General features: G+C 44.3%; 1 protein-coding gene and 1 long non-coding RNA gene across 3 annotated transcripts in view; one reads left to right on the top strand and one right to left on the bottom strand.

The window, feature by feature from the left end:
• Positions 1-12,609, top strand: part of LOC148386542 (uncharacterized) — a 40,659-nt gene that overhangs the window by 4,447 nt on the left and 23,603 nt on the right. For both annotated transcript variants that reach the window (XR_015863034.1, XR_015863033.1), the window contains 2 exons: positions 7,696-7,823; positions 11,071-11,262. This is a non-coding gene — a long non-coding RNA (uncharacterized LOC148386542). The remainder of the gene's footprint in view (positions 1-7,695; positions 7,824-11,070; positions 11,263-12,609) is intronic.
• LOC148386544 (uncharacterized) lies at positions 40-4,525 on the bottom strand. The gene has a single exon (XM_088398378.1). It carries the CDS (start codon positions 4,487-4,489, stop codon positions 356-358), a length of 4,134 nt encoding a protein of 1,377 aa, XP_088254504.1. The 5' UTR covers positions 4,490-4,525; the 3' UTR covers positions 40-355.

Here is a 12,609-nt window from a genome sequence, read left to right as displayed (position 1 = left end):
TTTCATGATGTGACACGATACATGATTCAAATGTGCAAACTAGGTGATATAAACATGGCAAGTCAAGTCATTTGTAATATTTACACTCATGTTAGGCAATGTTGTTTGCCTCATTGTAAGGCTGCCTACCCCCTTTTCGTCCTCCTTTTTTGACCTCTGTCTTTTCTTCCACTTTGTTTTTCACCTTCTTGTGTTGTCCTACTTCTGCTCTTCATCTTGTTGCTTTTCTAGCTTTCACCTCCTCTTTGCTCCTCTCATGTTCCTCTGCCACCTCTATTTGCTATTTCTCTTCCACATCCTGCTCACCCGTGAGTCTCTTTCTCCTCTCTCCTTATCCACGACCACCTCCTCATGCTCACTTCCCTGGTTCTCCTCCCTGCCACTCTGATCTCCCCGCCTGACTGATCTCTGGGGTCTCCATCACTCGATTAGCCCTCCTCCTCATGGCGACCAAACTCCGCTTGGCCTTCTTCCTCCTCCTGGTGGTCATCCAGCGCCTTCTCATTGCTCTGTACCTCCTCCCCCTCATGACCACCCATCGCCTCCCGTTCTCTCTCCTTGCCCTCAACCAGCGTTCCACCCAAAGCCTCCTCAGCGTATCGTTCCATCGGCCCACGGGCGCCTCCTCAAAGTCGCTCTCCTTGTCGTGGTCGCCCATTGCCTTGGTGTTGCTTTCCATCCCCATCTCCTCCTCAACGTAGTTCTCATCGACCTCCATGGCCTCCTCCTCTTGCACTGCCCCAGTGTTTGTCTCCCTTTCCTTGCGGTCGTCCTCCTGCTCCTCCTCCTCTTTCCCCTCCTCCTTCTCCTCCTCCTTTTTCTCCTGGCCACCATCTTTCTCCTCCTCGTGATTGCTGCCCTCCTCACCGCCACTGTCGCCCTCGCTGTCACTTTCCTCCTCAGTGTCACTCTCGTCATCGTCCTCCCCCTGGTCCGTCTCCTCCTCTTCCTCCTCGCTGTCCGTGTCATCCTCCTCCTCATCGTTATCGCTGTCCTCCTCCTCTTCGTCATCCCGGTCACTTTCCTGTTCGTTGTCACTTTCTTTCTCCTCCTCGTCGCTGTCCCTGCCTTCCTGGTTTTCACTCCCTTCGGTTGCCTGCTCCGCCTCCCCCGCCTCCCCCGCCTGGTGGCTCTCTTCCCCGTCTGGGTCATTTTCTCTCTCGTTCTCCTTCTCCTCCTCCTCTGGGCCACTCTCCTCCGAGTCACTCTTGTCTTCTTCCTCTTCCTGGTCCTTCTGCTCATTCATGTTCTCCTTCTGGTAGCTCATTTCCTCCTCCTCGTCCTCTCCATGCTCCTTCACATGAGGACTCCTTGTTTCCTCCTCCTCCTTTTCTCGATCATTCTTTTCTGCCTCCTCATGGTAACAAATCGTCTCGTCATCCAGGTTATCGTTTTGCTCCTCCTCCTCCTCCACCTGCTCACAGTCCTTTCCACAAGACATTTTCTCTTCCTCCAGGAGAACAATCTCGGTTTCCTCCCTCACCCAGTCAATCTCCTCCTCTTGCTCGTTGTCTTTCTTCTGCCTTGCCTCCTCCTCCTCCCCCTCATCTCTCTCCTTGCAACTCTTCTCCTCCCGGTCGTTGTCTTTCTCCTCACCCTGGTCTCTCGCCTCGCTCTCCTCCTCTCCACTCTTTTTCTCCTCGTCTGCGTGGTCACTCTCCTCCCGCTTTTCTTCTTGGCAAACCATTTTCTCCTCTTCAACATCTTCAGCCCCTTTCTCCTCCTCCTTCATCCCCTCTTGGATGGTCCTTCTTTCCTCCCCCTTTTCGTAACTCCTGTCCTCCTCCTGGGTCCTCTTCTCCTTCTCCTCTGTGCGATCATTGCTTTTGCTCTCCTCCTCCTCCTCCTCTTGGCTGCTCCTTTTCTCCTCCTCTTCCTTCTGGTCCTGATCGCCCACTTTGTCTGTTTCAGTCTTTTTCTCCTCTTCTTCATTATCACTCCTCTCCTCTTCCTCCTGCTGTTCATTCATCCCCTCCTGCTCCTCCTCTTCCTGACTACTCTGCTTATCCTCGTGCTCCTCGTCATTCTGAGCACTGGCCTTCTCAAGCCCCTCTTCTTGGTGGTTCCTCTCGTCCCCATCCTCCCGGTTGCTGTTGTTCTCGTCCTCTTCACAATTGCCTTCTCTTTGCGCTTGCTCCCACTCCTGATCAACGCAACATTTCTCGGTCCCTTTCTCCATCCAGTCGGGTTCCTCCTCTTGGTCGTCACGCCTTTTCTCCTCCACCTCAGGCGTGCTCTTTTTCTCCTCTCCAATGTAACAGCTGACTTTTGTCTCCCACTCTTCTTCCTGCTCGTGGCTTTTCTCCGCATCTTTGTCATCGCCTCTGTTCTCCTTCAGCCAGTCAATCATCTCCTCTTGGTCCTCCCTTCTCTCCGTTTGCTCCTGCTTGCTTTTCTTCTCCCCCTCTGTATGAGCACTCCCTTTCTCCTCCTTCATCCAGTCCATCTCTTCCTGTTGTTGCTTCTCCTTCTCACCCTTTTTCTCCTCCTCACTGTGATCATGCCTTAACTCCTCCTCCTTTTTGTCTTCTTCCTGACTGCTCTCTTTCTGGTCTTCAAGAGCACCGTCTTTGTCTCGCTCTTCTTCCAGCTTTCCATCCTTCTCCTCCTTCACCTCCTCACCTCTTTCTTCTGCACTCCCCACGTCCTCTTCCTGCTTGTCATTCTTTGGCTCATCTCCATGACCACTCTCCCTTTCCTCCTGCTCCTCCTTCTTCTTCTCAATATGATCACCTTCTTTGTCCCCAGTGACCCAGCCAATCTCCTCCTCACTTTGGTTCTTTCTTTTCTCTTCTCTGTCAGTCCCGTTGTCCTCTTCCTTCTGTTCATCCTTGTCCTCCTCAGAAGGAGCTCTCCCTTTCTTCTCCTCACTGTCATTCCTGTTCACCTCCTGCTGGACTCTTCTGTCTTCCACATGATCCCCCTGCTCCTCTTCTTCTTCACCCTTATCCTCCTCCTCCTCCTTCTTTTGCTCCCTTTCTTTCTCTTCTTTCATCCAGTCCATGTCTTCTTCGTCTCGGTCATTTCTTTTCTCCTCCTGGTCACTCTTTTTCTCCTCTTTGTGATCTTTCTCTGGCGCCTCCTCCACTCGCTCCTGGTCATGTGTTTTCTCGTGTTGTTGCTCACTTCCTTTGTCGTTCTGGTCCCTCTTGTTCTCCGCTTGATGATCACTCTCTTTCTTCAGCTCCTGCTCACCTTTGTCCTCCTTCACCGGGGCAAGCTCCTCCTCCCAATCATTTGTTTTCTCCTCCTCCTGGTTGTTTATCTTCTGTTGATTGTCAGGATTTTCGGCCTCCTCCTCCTCCGTCTCATGATCATGCTGTTTCTTCTCCTTCAACCAGTCTGTCACCTCCTCGTCATGCCTTTCCTCCTCTTTGTGATCTTTGTCTTTCTCCTCCACTTCCTCTCGGTCACTCTCTTTGACGTCTTGGCGATCACGCGCTTCCTTCTCATCCTCCTGGTTTCCCATTTTCTCCTCACTATCACTCTCTTTCCTCATCTGCTTCTCCTCTTGATCGCCTTTTACCTTATCTCCGTGATCATCAACCTCCTCCTCTTGCTCGATCATGTTCTCATCTTCACGCTCGCTCTTTTTATCCTTCCCCAAGTCGGCGGCCTCCTCCTGTTGGTCATTCCTTTTCCCTACCTCGTCCTCTTCATCAAGACAATCTTTCTGCTCCTTGGATTCCTCCTCTTCCTCCTGGTTGATCATGTTCTCCTCCTCCTCCTCCTGCCGGTCAGCATTTTTCTTCCCCTCAACTTGCTCACTCTCATTTTCCTCCTTCATCCGGTCTCCCCGCGCTTCCTCCTCATTGTAAGCCCTGATTTCCTCCTCTTCCTGCTCACCTGCTTTCTCCTCCTCGCTGCTTTTCTCCTCCACTTGGTCGTTCTTCTTGTCCTGGTTACTCTCCTGCTCCTGGTCTCCCTTCTGCTCCCCTTTCTCCTCCTTCTGCCAATCAATTTCCACCCCTAGGTGATTCTCCTTTTCCTCACTGTCACTCATTTTTGCCTCCCCTGCCTCATGATCACAACCTTTGTTCTCCTCGCGGTCCTTGGCTTTCTCCTCCGCCTCGCCAGTTCCTCTCTCCTCCCAATGTCTCTCCTGTGTTTTTCTCTCCTTCGCCTCCTCCTGGCCTCCGTCTAGCAAGACCTTTGCCTCGCTTCCAGACATTCCCGGTGCTTTTGAGCGTCTCACTGAAGTCTTGGAATTAGTGGCAAATATTTTATGTTGCGCCTCCTCCACACATATCAGGTAGAACTCCAGCCAGCCGTCACGGATGCAAATCGCGTGATGGCGGCGTTCTCCCACTCGGTAGTTCTCCCGGAAGCGTCGCACTTGCAGACTCGACAGGCAGGAGGGTATTGGCAGCTTAATTTTACTCTCCATTTGGCGTGACTCGGCGTCACGCTGTTGCTCGCCGTAACGAGACTCGGTCTTCTTTGACGCGATCGGGTCAGCGCATTGCTTACTGGCGGGTTCTGTGTGCATGTGTGTGTTTTTTTTTCTTCTTCTTCTCTCTCTCTGATCCGGCCAAATTTCAGACTTTCCTGCCTCTGTCGACGGCAACTTTCCTGTCTCATAAAGGACGACAGGGCCATGATGTTTGGCGATGATCATTATGACACGTGGGAGTAAACAAGTATCGTGATTGTCAACAATTGGATGTTGGTTATTCCCGAGGCAATTTAACGTTCTGCTACTTAGACTCGGCAAACTCCCGGTTTCAAGTAAGCGAGCCCTTCTATGTTTGATTATGAGGCTGCTCCACGTTTAGTGTAAATTGTTGCACACTATATTCCCACTTGCAGCATTGCTAATAAGAGCGAGCTCAGCTTATTTCCCAGTTGTTTGTATTCTTAAAAGAAGTTCATTTATGTGTGTGTGTGTGTGTCTTCTGTGAGTATTGGCAGTGGAATCCAAACAGGCTCAAAGCCAGCAGAGGATCCATACAGAAGCCATTTTTAGCTATTGATTAGCTGTCAGTCTGCACTGGCTAGGTTTGTTACTTAGACGAAGGAGGTTCAAAACGTCTTAAACTACAAAGACGAAAAAAGTCAAAAAAGCAAAAAAAAATAAGAAAAGCAACAAAAAAAAGTCCATATTGTTAATCTTTTAAGGTCGGGCACAATTGTAACCTGATCTGAACCACGAGTTTACATGTGAGCCAAATCTGGACCAGATCTGGATTCAGATCATGTATGGGGAAAACATCATGGAAGAATATCGCTACATCTTAGACACAAAAATGTTGGTAAACGTTCATTTTGGATCAGACTTAAATTCAGAGCAAGTATAAATATACATCACACGTGTCGGTGTATGTTTGTGCTTATTGTAATGATCCTGTTCAAAACGCATTGGCATCATCCTACCACCAGAGGGCAGACAACCCGCATATCCGCAATCCCTTCCCTGCACATCATCAGGGTCTGGGGTGGAGAATCATTTTAACATTGCAATTCATTTGCATTTAAGTTTTAAGAAATGTTCAACTTAAATCGAGCCACACCTTTTTATATTTTTATTGAAATATTATTCAAGTACGTTTTATTTAGAATTTTCTGATCATAATACTACAAGTGGATTTCAATGCTTTTTGGAGAGGTGAAGTAAAGATCAAACTTGATTATAGATACTAATTCGAAATTGTGCATTTTGAGCAGCTGACCACCTCCGGCTTCAACTCCCCAATCCTCAATTTCACCTTTTCTGCAGGCTGGCTCTTGCCTGACACTCATCACTGATGAATCTGGACCGCCGAGACGCGCAATTACTCGAGAAGCCCAATTTCTATATTTTCATTGTTTGGACTATGTTCCCTTGAGAGGATTTAAATAAGGTGGAATAAATTTATGAAGGTGGATTATTCCATCAAGGGGACATTTGTACCAAAGGACCTCTTAAGCCTTGCTGTTTTTATTAATTAGCGCAGAAGGGAATGGAAAGCAGTTGTGAACAAATGAGCTGCCGTGCGTAATAATACAATTACTCAACCAGCACTGTCAACGCAAACTGATTAAAAATATTATACGGATAAACTTCATTTTCAGTTTCATGCATACGCTGTAAGAACAAAAGGGGCTTTCCCATTCCCAAATTAAATGTCCCTTGTCTCCCGACATAAACATAGAAGTAAAACCTGCTTAACAAATTGTGTTCAAGCAAACAACTTGCTTCCTTTGTTGTAAATGTCATTTATATTTTCCAATCTAAATGACTATTTTAGAACCCAAAAGGTTTTTTTTACAGTGTAGTCTCATGAAAAAAAATCTAAGCAATTTTTATTAAAAACATTTGTAATCGTATCACATTCATATTGCAATTAGAGTAAACTATCTTTGGAAAAATTGAAACAATACGATACTGAGTCTATTTGACCTATTGGCAATGTTCTCATGGGAACAAAGGGTGTAATATCTAAAGAAAAAGAAAAAAAAAACAAGTGGTGAGGCAGCTAATATCGTTCCCAAGTGCTAAGTCATGTTTCCGGCCTCCCGCCAACGTCTGGCAATTAGCATGCGTGCTAAAGGTTAGCATTAGAAGCTTGACCTACTTGTGTGCTTGTGTGCTGTTCTTCAACGTATGTTTTTCAACCCCTCCAACCTAATGGAGGCTAGTATTGTTCCGCCACGTCAGTTCGCACTTGGTGTTAGCTTGGCGCTCATTAGCTGCTGATGTGTCCTACTTTGTCTTTGCCATGTAGCCACGTTAGCGCTAGCATGTGCAGTGTGATTCAGGGGATGTAACAGATTTTCAAGCACCAAATATTCCTTCTATTACGTCAATGAAATAGGATTTTTGAAATTGAAAAACAGAGAATTTTTCTTTAATAAAAAAAAAAATTGTGTTCTCAAATAATTTTGGCAAACTTCATGCGTTAACTCTTATTAGGTGGTCAACCCAGACAATGCGTCCAATTAAATCAAAGCTTTGTATCCCAAAATCCTCGACTCGACCGACCTCCACATTCGTATTACTTCCTTCCTATGTCGTTTATCGTGTTTGCGGTGGGCGACAAAAAGGAAGTCGTTAGCGTTGCGTACTTATGTAACCGCACACACGTGCACGCGCGCGCACACATACGCAGCATCCACACAGCAACGTCAAAGGCGATTACACATGTCGTTGATGATTCTTCTGCCCACGTCGCGGCGAGCGTTGCGTAACCCAAACAAAGCAACATCGCTTGTGCCATTTATGTTTTCATATATGCACATACAGTATGTTTGTATGTATTGTGTGCACATTCATCCTGGATGCAGAACTTATAGCATCATCTCATACAAGTGGACAGTAAAAGCATGTTTTTGGGGGAAAAAAATGAAACTCTTGCATGTTCATAGTTTCTAGAAGGATTTCTCGGCTTTACAGTTTCATGGGTCGCCACATGCCAAGGTTAAGGAGCAGTCCAGCATCCACAGTGTTATGTTTTTGTAAACAAATCAAGGCGTGAAAACACAAGCATGTGTCGGAACTCACAATCATACTTGCTAAACACGTCGTCATCAGAACCCCCGGCGTGGAAAAGATTGTCTCTTCTTTCCCATTCCCCCGTGTGGGAGCCAGCCTAAAAGAGAAAGAGGGGTGGAAAAAAGGGATAAAAGTCTCCCTGTGGTAGACGTGAGGTCAAAGCAAAGTTAGTGTGGAAGAGTCAATGTGGACTGACTGTTGGATCTTTTGACTTTGTCTTACAGGAAGCGTCTCTTTCTTATTTGTTCAAAGACTCCGCATCGACTGTTCTCGCTATCGACCGCGCACGCGGCAGACGGAGTCGTCCTAATTGGATCCCGCGTTTGTGGAAGAGCTTTCACGCGTTCGGGAGGTGAGAGACACTTCTTTGAGGTTTTAATTGCAGAAATATAAAAAAAATATTGTTTTAGAATGTTAAATTACACTCATCCATTCTGATGTTTCCCGCCTTCCTGTTTCCATACATAAGTTGTGCCAAAAAAGTGAATCTCCATCATGCAGCACAGGTAATTCATAAACAATAAAAGCCACAAGGAAAATATTAAGAGGATATCTACATCTTTTTTTTTTTTATGTCAGATTTTTTTAAAAGTAATATCTTCATCCACTGGATGCAAATAATAGAAGCAAAATGTTGGCACTTTTCTTTCACATACTGCAATTTGTCAAAAATGTAGTTATCTGTATTTATATGGAAAACACATTATTTTACGTGTACAGGCCCAGAATGCATCTGTCTCTAAACCCAGCCACATAGGATCTCTGTAGTCGTGCATGTTTCCAACAATAATAATACACAACAATGATAGTAGTAATTGTAACAGAAAGCACATTTTGACACCCTCAATTGTGTCTTTCGTATTGGTAGCACAAAACGAATGCTGATTCAATCACGCAGTCTATCATCAGAAGAAAATTGTGTTCTTTAAAAAAAAAAAAAAAAAGTAGTTTCAAAATGGCCATTTTATTCTCATCCTTCAAGGACAAACTTATTCTGAAGATTTTGATCCAGTGCAACCGAGTGACCTTTCGGGGCCCCCTGGACAAAACTTGTTGTCATCTTGACACGCATACAAAACACATCAGTACTAATCTGATTTATAATACAAAAATATGTGACGTGTGCAAAATCAATGGCGGACGACCTTTGCATGTGCACCATTCTGTGAAGGTCTACAAATAATAACTCGCGCCAAGGACTGTTCAATCAAACAATGTGCTATTGTTATTCTATTGTGTAGTCAGACGTACATCATTCAAGAAAATATACACTATGAACAGGACACACCGCGAGTACTCGATCGATTTTAATAGCCAACAGGCTGTGATGTTACGTAAACTACTTCTTATATTATCTAAACTCGTAATCTATTTTTTTCCCCCCATTTTTTTTCAATATGATAAATCAAAGCAGTCTTCCTCATTGGAAATAATGGCTAATAAACCTAATTAACCCCTACAGACACTAAAAACTGTTTACAAAATAGAGTAACTATGTCTAGATAAAAAATAAAATGAATACAAATAATGAAGTGGGTGAGAACACATTGTCATTATACACAATATTTTATTCATGAATAGAACTAGACTCTGGGACTCTAACTCTGTGGTCCTTCTACCAAACAAGTTTTGCCCACACAATCTCACTTCTTTTCAAACGTTTTCACTTTCACATTGGATAAAACTCGCTTTTAAATAATCTAACGCAGGCAAAGAAAAAAAAGTAACAATGGCGCATTGGAAATGAAAAGTTTTGAGGGGCGCCGACATCAACCATTACCTTTTTTGATAGTCTCCATACACAATTTGTCATATTAGATATGCCGTGTGCACTCCCGCCCCTGCAGTCACACAATCCTCCTTTGACGTAAATTGCCATTTTCATTTTTAATTTTATTTTCAATGCCCAGACGGCCCTCAGAATTTTACCTGCAAGCAAACTGAAATTACATTTGACCATTTTACTTCATGCAACAATGTACTTTACTATTGTAGTTAGTTCCACGGTTGGCCTAGCAACAGGAGTTTTGGTAGGCAGCACTGTCATATCAAACAAAAAAACATTTTGGGGAAATTCAGCCCCTGAAGCTAGTTGGACTTGGCAGTGTGACATTAGCTAGGCATACATTTGAAAATATTTGCACTATTGATCTGTCATCCTGTGCCACATAGTCCAAATCCAATCGGATTCTTCCCTTCACATGGGATTTGAACTCCTAAATATTTGACGATTAGCAACCGTAGCTTTGCATATCATTCAACATGAATCCAAACTTTGCTCATAACCTCCCTCCTAATGAATTGGAAGCCACACAAAAAGAGGTGAGATGACTCTTTATTTCCACACAATAAACCGCCAAAAAATTATGCAGTGAAAAGGTGGCCGTCATTGGGTCCGCGTCATGGGGTCCGCGTCAGAGGAGCGTGGCGGCGCCAACGCCAAGGGCCTTTCAGAGGGGCCGCTTTTCAAACGTTCATCCATATTTCATGTGAAAAGCTCGCGCGGGACAAAAGGCCGGCGTTTTAATTCAATGCACGCGGCGCTAATTAATTCTCTTAAGGGTTTTAAAGATGACCACGCGTCGATTCACCCACTGTGAGAAAAACACAGTCAGCAGAGCTACGCCAAATTGAGCCCAAAGTAAAAAGCTAATGACTTAAAAACTTATACAGCTGGATCAAATGTCAATACAGTGGCGCCTTTTACTTTCTTTGCATTCTAATCACGCCACGACTGTATGTTCTTAAAAAGATGAAAAGAGTAGCGTGCTGATCACCATGAATAAATATTACCCTGTTGTGAATCACATCAAATTCCTGTCCTAACTTCGTGAAGTCCTCTCTCTCTCTCGCCATTACACTCCCTCAAACTCTGCTTGAACTTTGCGATGACTCATGAAATAGTCATAGCTCGTCCTGCGTCATTCACTCAAGTTGCAGCCAGAGTGGACAATGTCGGAATGGTAAAAAAAAAAAAAAAAAAGACGTCACTGTCGTTGGAAGGATGAGAACTTCAGGTGTACCTAATCAAGTGTCCAACAAGTCCAATCACTATAAGTAAATCCAACATTGGGTGAATGTTAATCCGCCTGGCATTTGTCTCATCATATTTGCAATTACATAAAGCAGACTCGGTCACAATCGTGAACGTGTGTCCTTTCCCTCAAATGAAACGCTGCCGTATTGTTTGGACCAAATGAACTCGCCGATTCAAAGCGGTTCTTCTAATTCGCCCTATAAATCGTTAATCTGCGCATTAGATGCAATTAAAGTCGAAGATATGAATTTATTCATCCACCCGCGTCCTCTGTCACGCTCTTGACCAAGCTCGAGATCATTTCTTGCCGCTCCCGACATAACTGCATCACTGTCGGGCGCTAGAAGTGTGCTTTTACTCACAGAAAATTATTTACGACATTAAATATTCCCATACGTAGTTAAGCGAGTAGGAATATCTATCACAATATCATAAAACCATTGGGTGGGGGGGGGGGCTGCCTGTTTTACTGTGATTCTATTTCAATGTCTCCAGATGAAGCAGATGAAATATTCCAAATGAAGGCTTGGATGGGTTTTTATTTGATCGAATCTTTTTCCAGGCGGCGGCCCGTAACGAGACTCGCATTAACAGGCGAGCCTTTGAACCCGTCACATCACGTCCGAGCGCATCACGTTCCACACCCCTGGTCCGTGTTTTCGCTCGGAGTGTCCTGCGGGCATCCGGGCGCCGCACCTGTCGGAGAATTCGTGTCAGTGAACATCAACCGAGAGCGGCGGCAGTCAAGCGTGATGTAAGTACTTCAACAACCCTCCCCCCAAAAAAACATCCCTCACCCAGCCTTTCCAGTGGGAACGCAACAAACATTTACCTCCTCCCCCAAAATGAATAAAAAGCAGAGGCTGAGAATGCTGATTAGGTTGCCGGACATGTGCAGCAGGTGGCGCTGTCAGTGCCCCAACCAGTTTATCCAATCAAAAGCTGGAAACTACTTTCGAGGAAAATTACATGGCGAAATTGAAGTTCGATGTTTAACAGCGGCATTGTTGTGTATGACCACAGTCAGATAAAAATAAATTAAATCTAAACCAAATTTTAATTTGATTAAATTACAAAGAAAGTAACAAACGACTGAAAATATAACAGAACGGATTAGATAGAAAAATGAAACACAAAATAAAATAAAACATAAAATGAAACTAAAGAAATAAAATAAATACAATTAAAAAATTAAAAGCAAAGGGAAAAAAAAAACAGTGAAAATGGATTGTCATTTACTTATCTGGATTCATTTCCCACTAACCCATTTCCGTTTCTATACGATCTAAATGCATTGACTTGAACTAAATATTCCTGTTCCATAGCTAGAGGGCAATCAATAATAACTCATTTACTGTGACCACTTCATAAATTCCACTGTGCGGCTTTAATAATTCATCTGTAATTATAAAGTAGGCGTGTCGTCATAAGCAACATTTGACTCGCAGCGTGCGGATTGAAGGCATCCGCCGCACGCTATTTGTCTGTAGCCGCAAACAAGGCGTCAATGAGCATTGTTACATCACTTTGGCCGTGGGCGAGCTGCATTAACAGCAACAGAGAGAGAGAGAGCTCATGTCGGTTCATCCTCCTCCAGTGTAAATCGTCCACAACATGTCAACGAGGACACGTGCAGCCCGAGTGGATGCGTCAAAATGTGACAGCGTTGCGTTGAGTGTCAGCTATTGCCTCTCCGTAGGAGAAGAAAACAAAAGACCTCAGGTGTTTGCAAAGTTTGCTCCATGAAATGCTAATCCCCTTAGCTTAAAGTCTCTACTTTGGCTTCCAAAAATAAAATATACCTCAGAGGCATTGCACATGCTTGTAGGAACGCCCTTTTTTTAAGTTGATCGTATTTAGCACGCTAGCATGTTTGCATTTACTGTTAATATTTTGATATCAAAAATTGTGTCTGCATTTGTATGCGTAGACTGCTACTATGCTACTCATTAGCACTTTATCAATTATCAATGACAAATTTAAAATGGTACCCAGTCATAGGTTGGTGATCAGCTTTATTTATTTATTTTTTTGTCCTCAGGTTGCTCTTTTGCTATACTCGCTGTTTTTCATGATTCAGTTTCATCATGTTAACTCCATT

This window comes from Syngnathus floridae, chromosome 15, assembly GCF_059516105.1.
Source record: "Syngnathus floridae isolate MCC-2025c chromosome 15, RoL_Sflo_1.0, whole genome shotgun sequence".
Taxonomy (NCBI): Eukaryota; Metazoa; Chordata; class Actinopteri; order Syngnathiformes; family Syngnathidae; genus Syngnathus; species Syngnathus floridae.
This window is presented reverse-complemented; position numbering and strand designations above follow the sequence as displayed.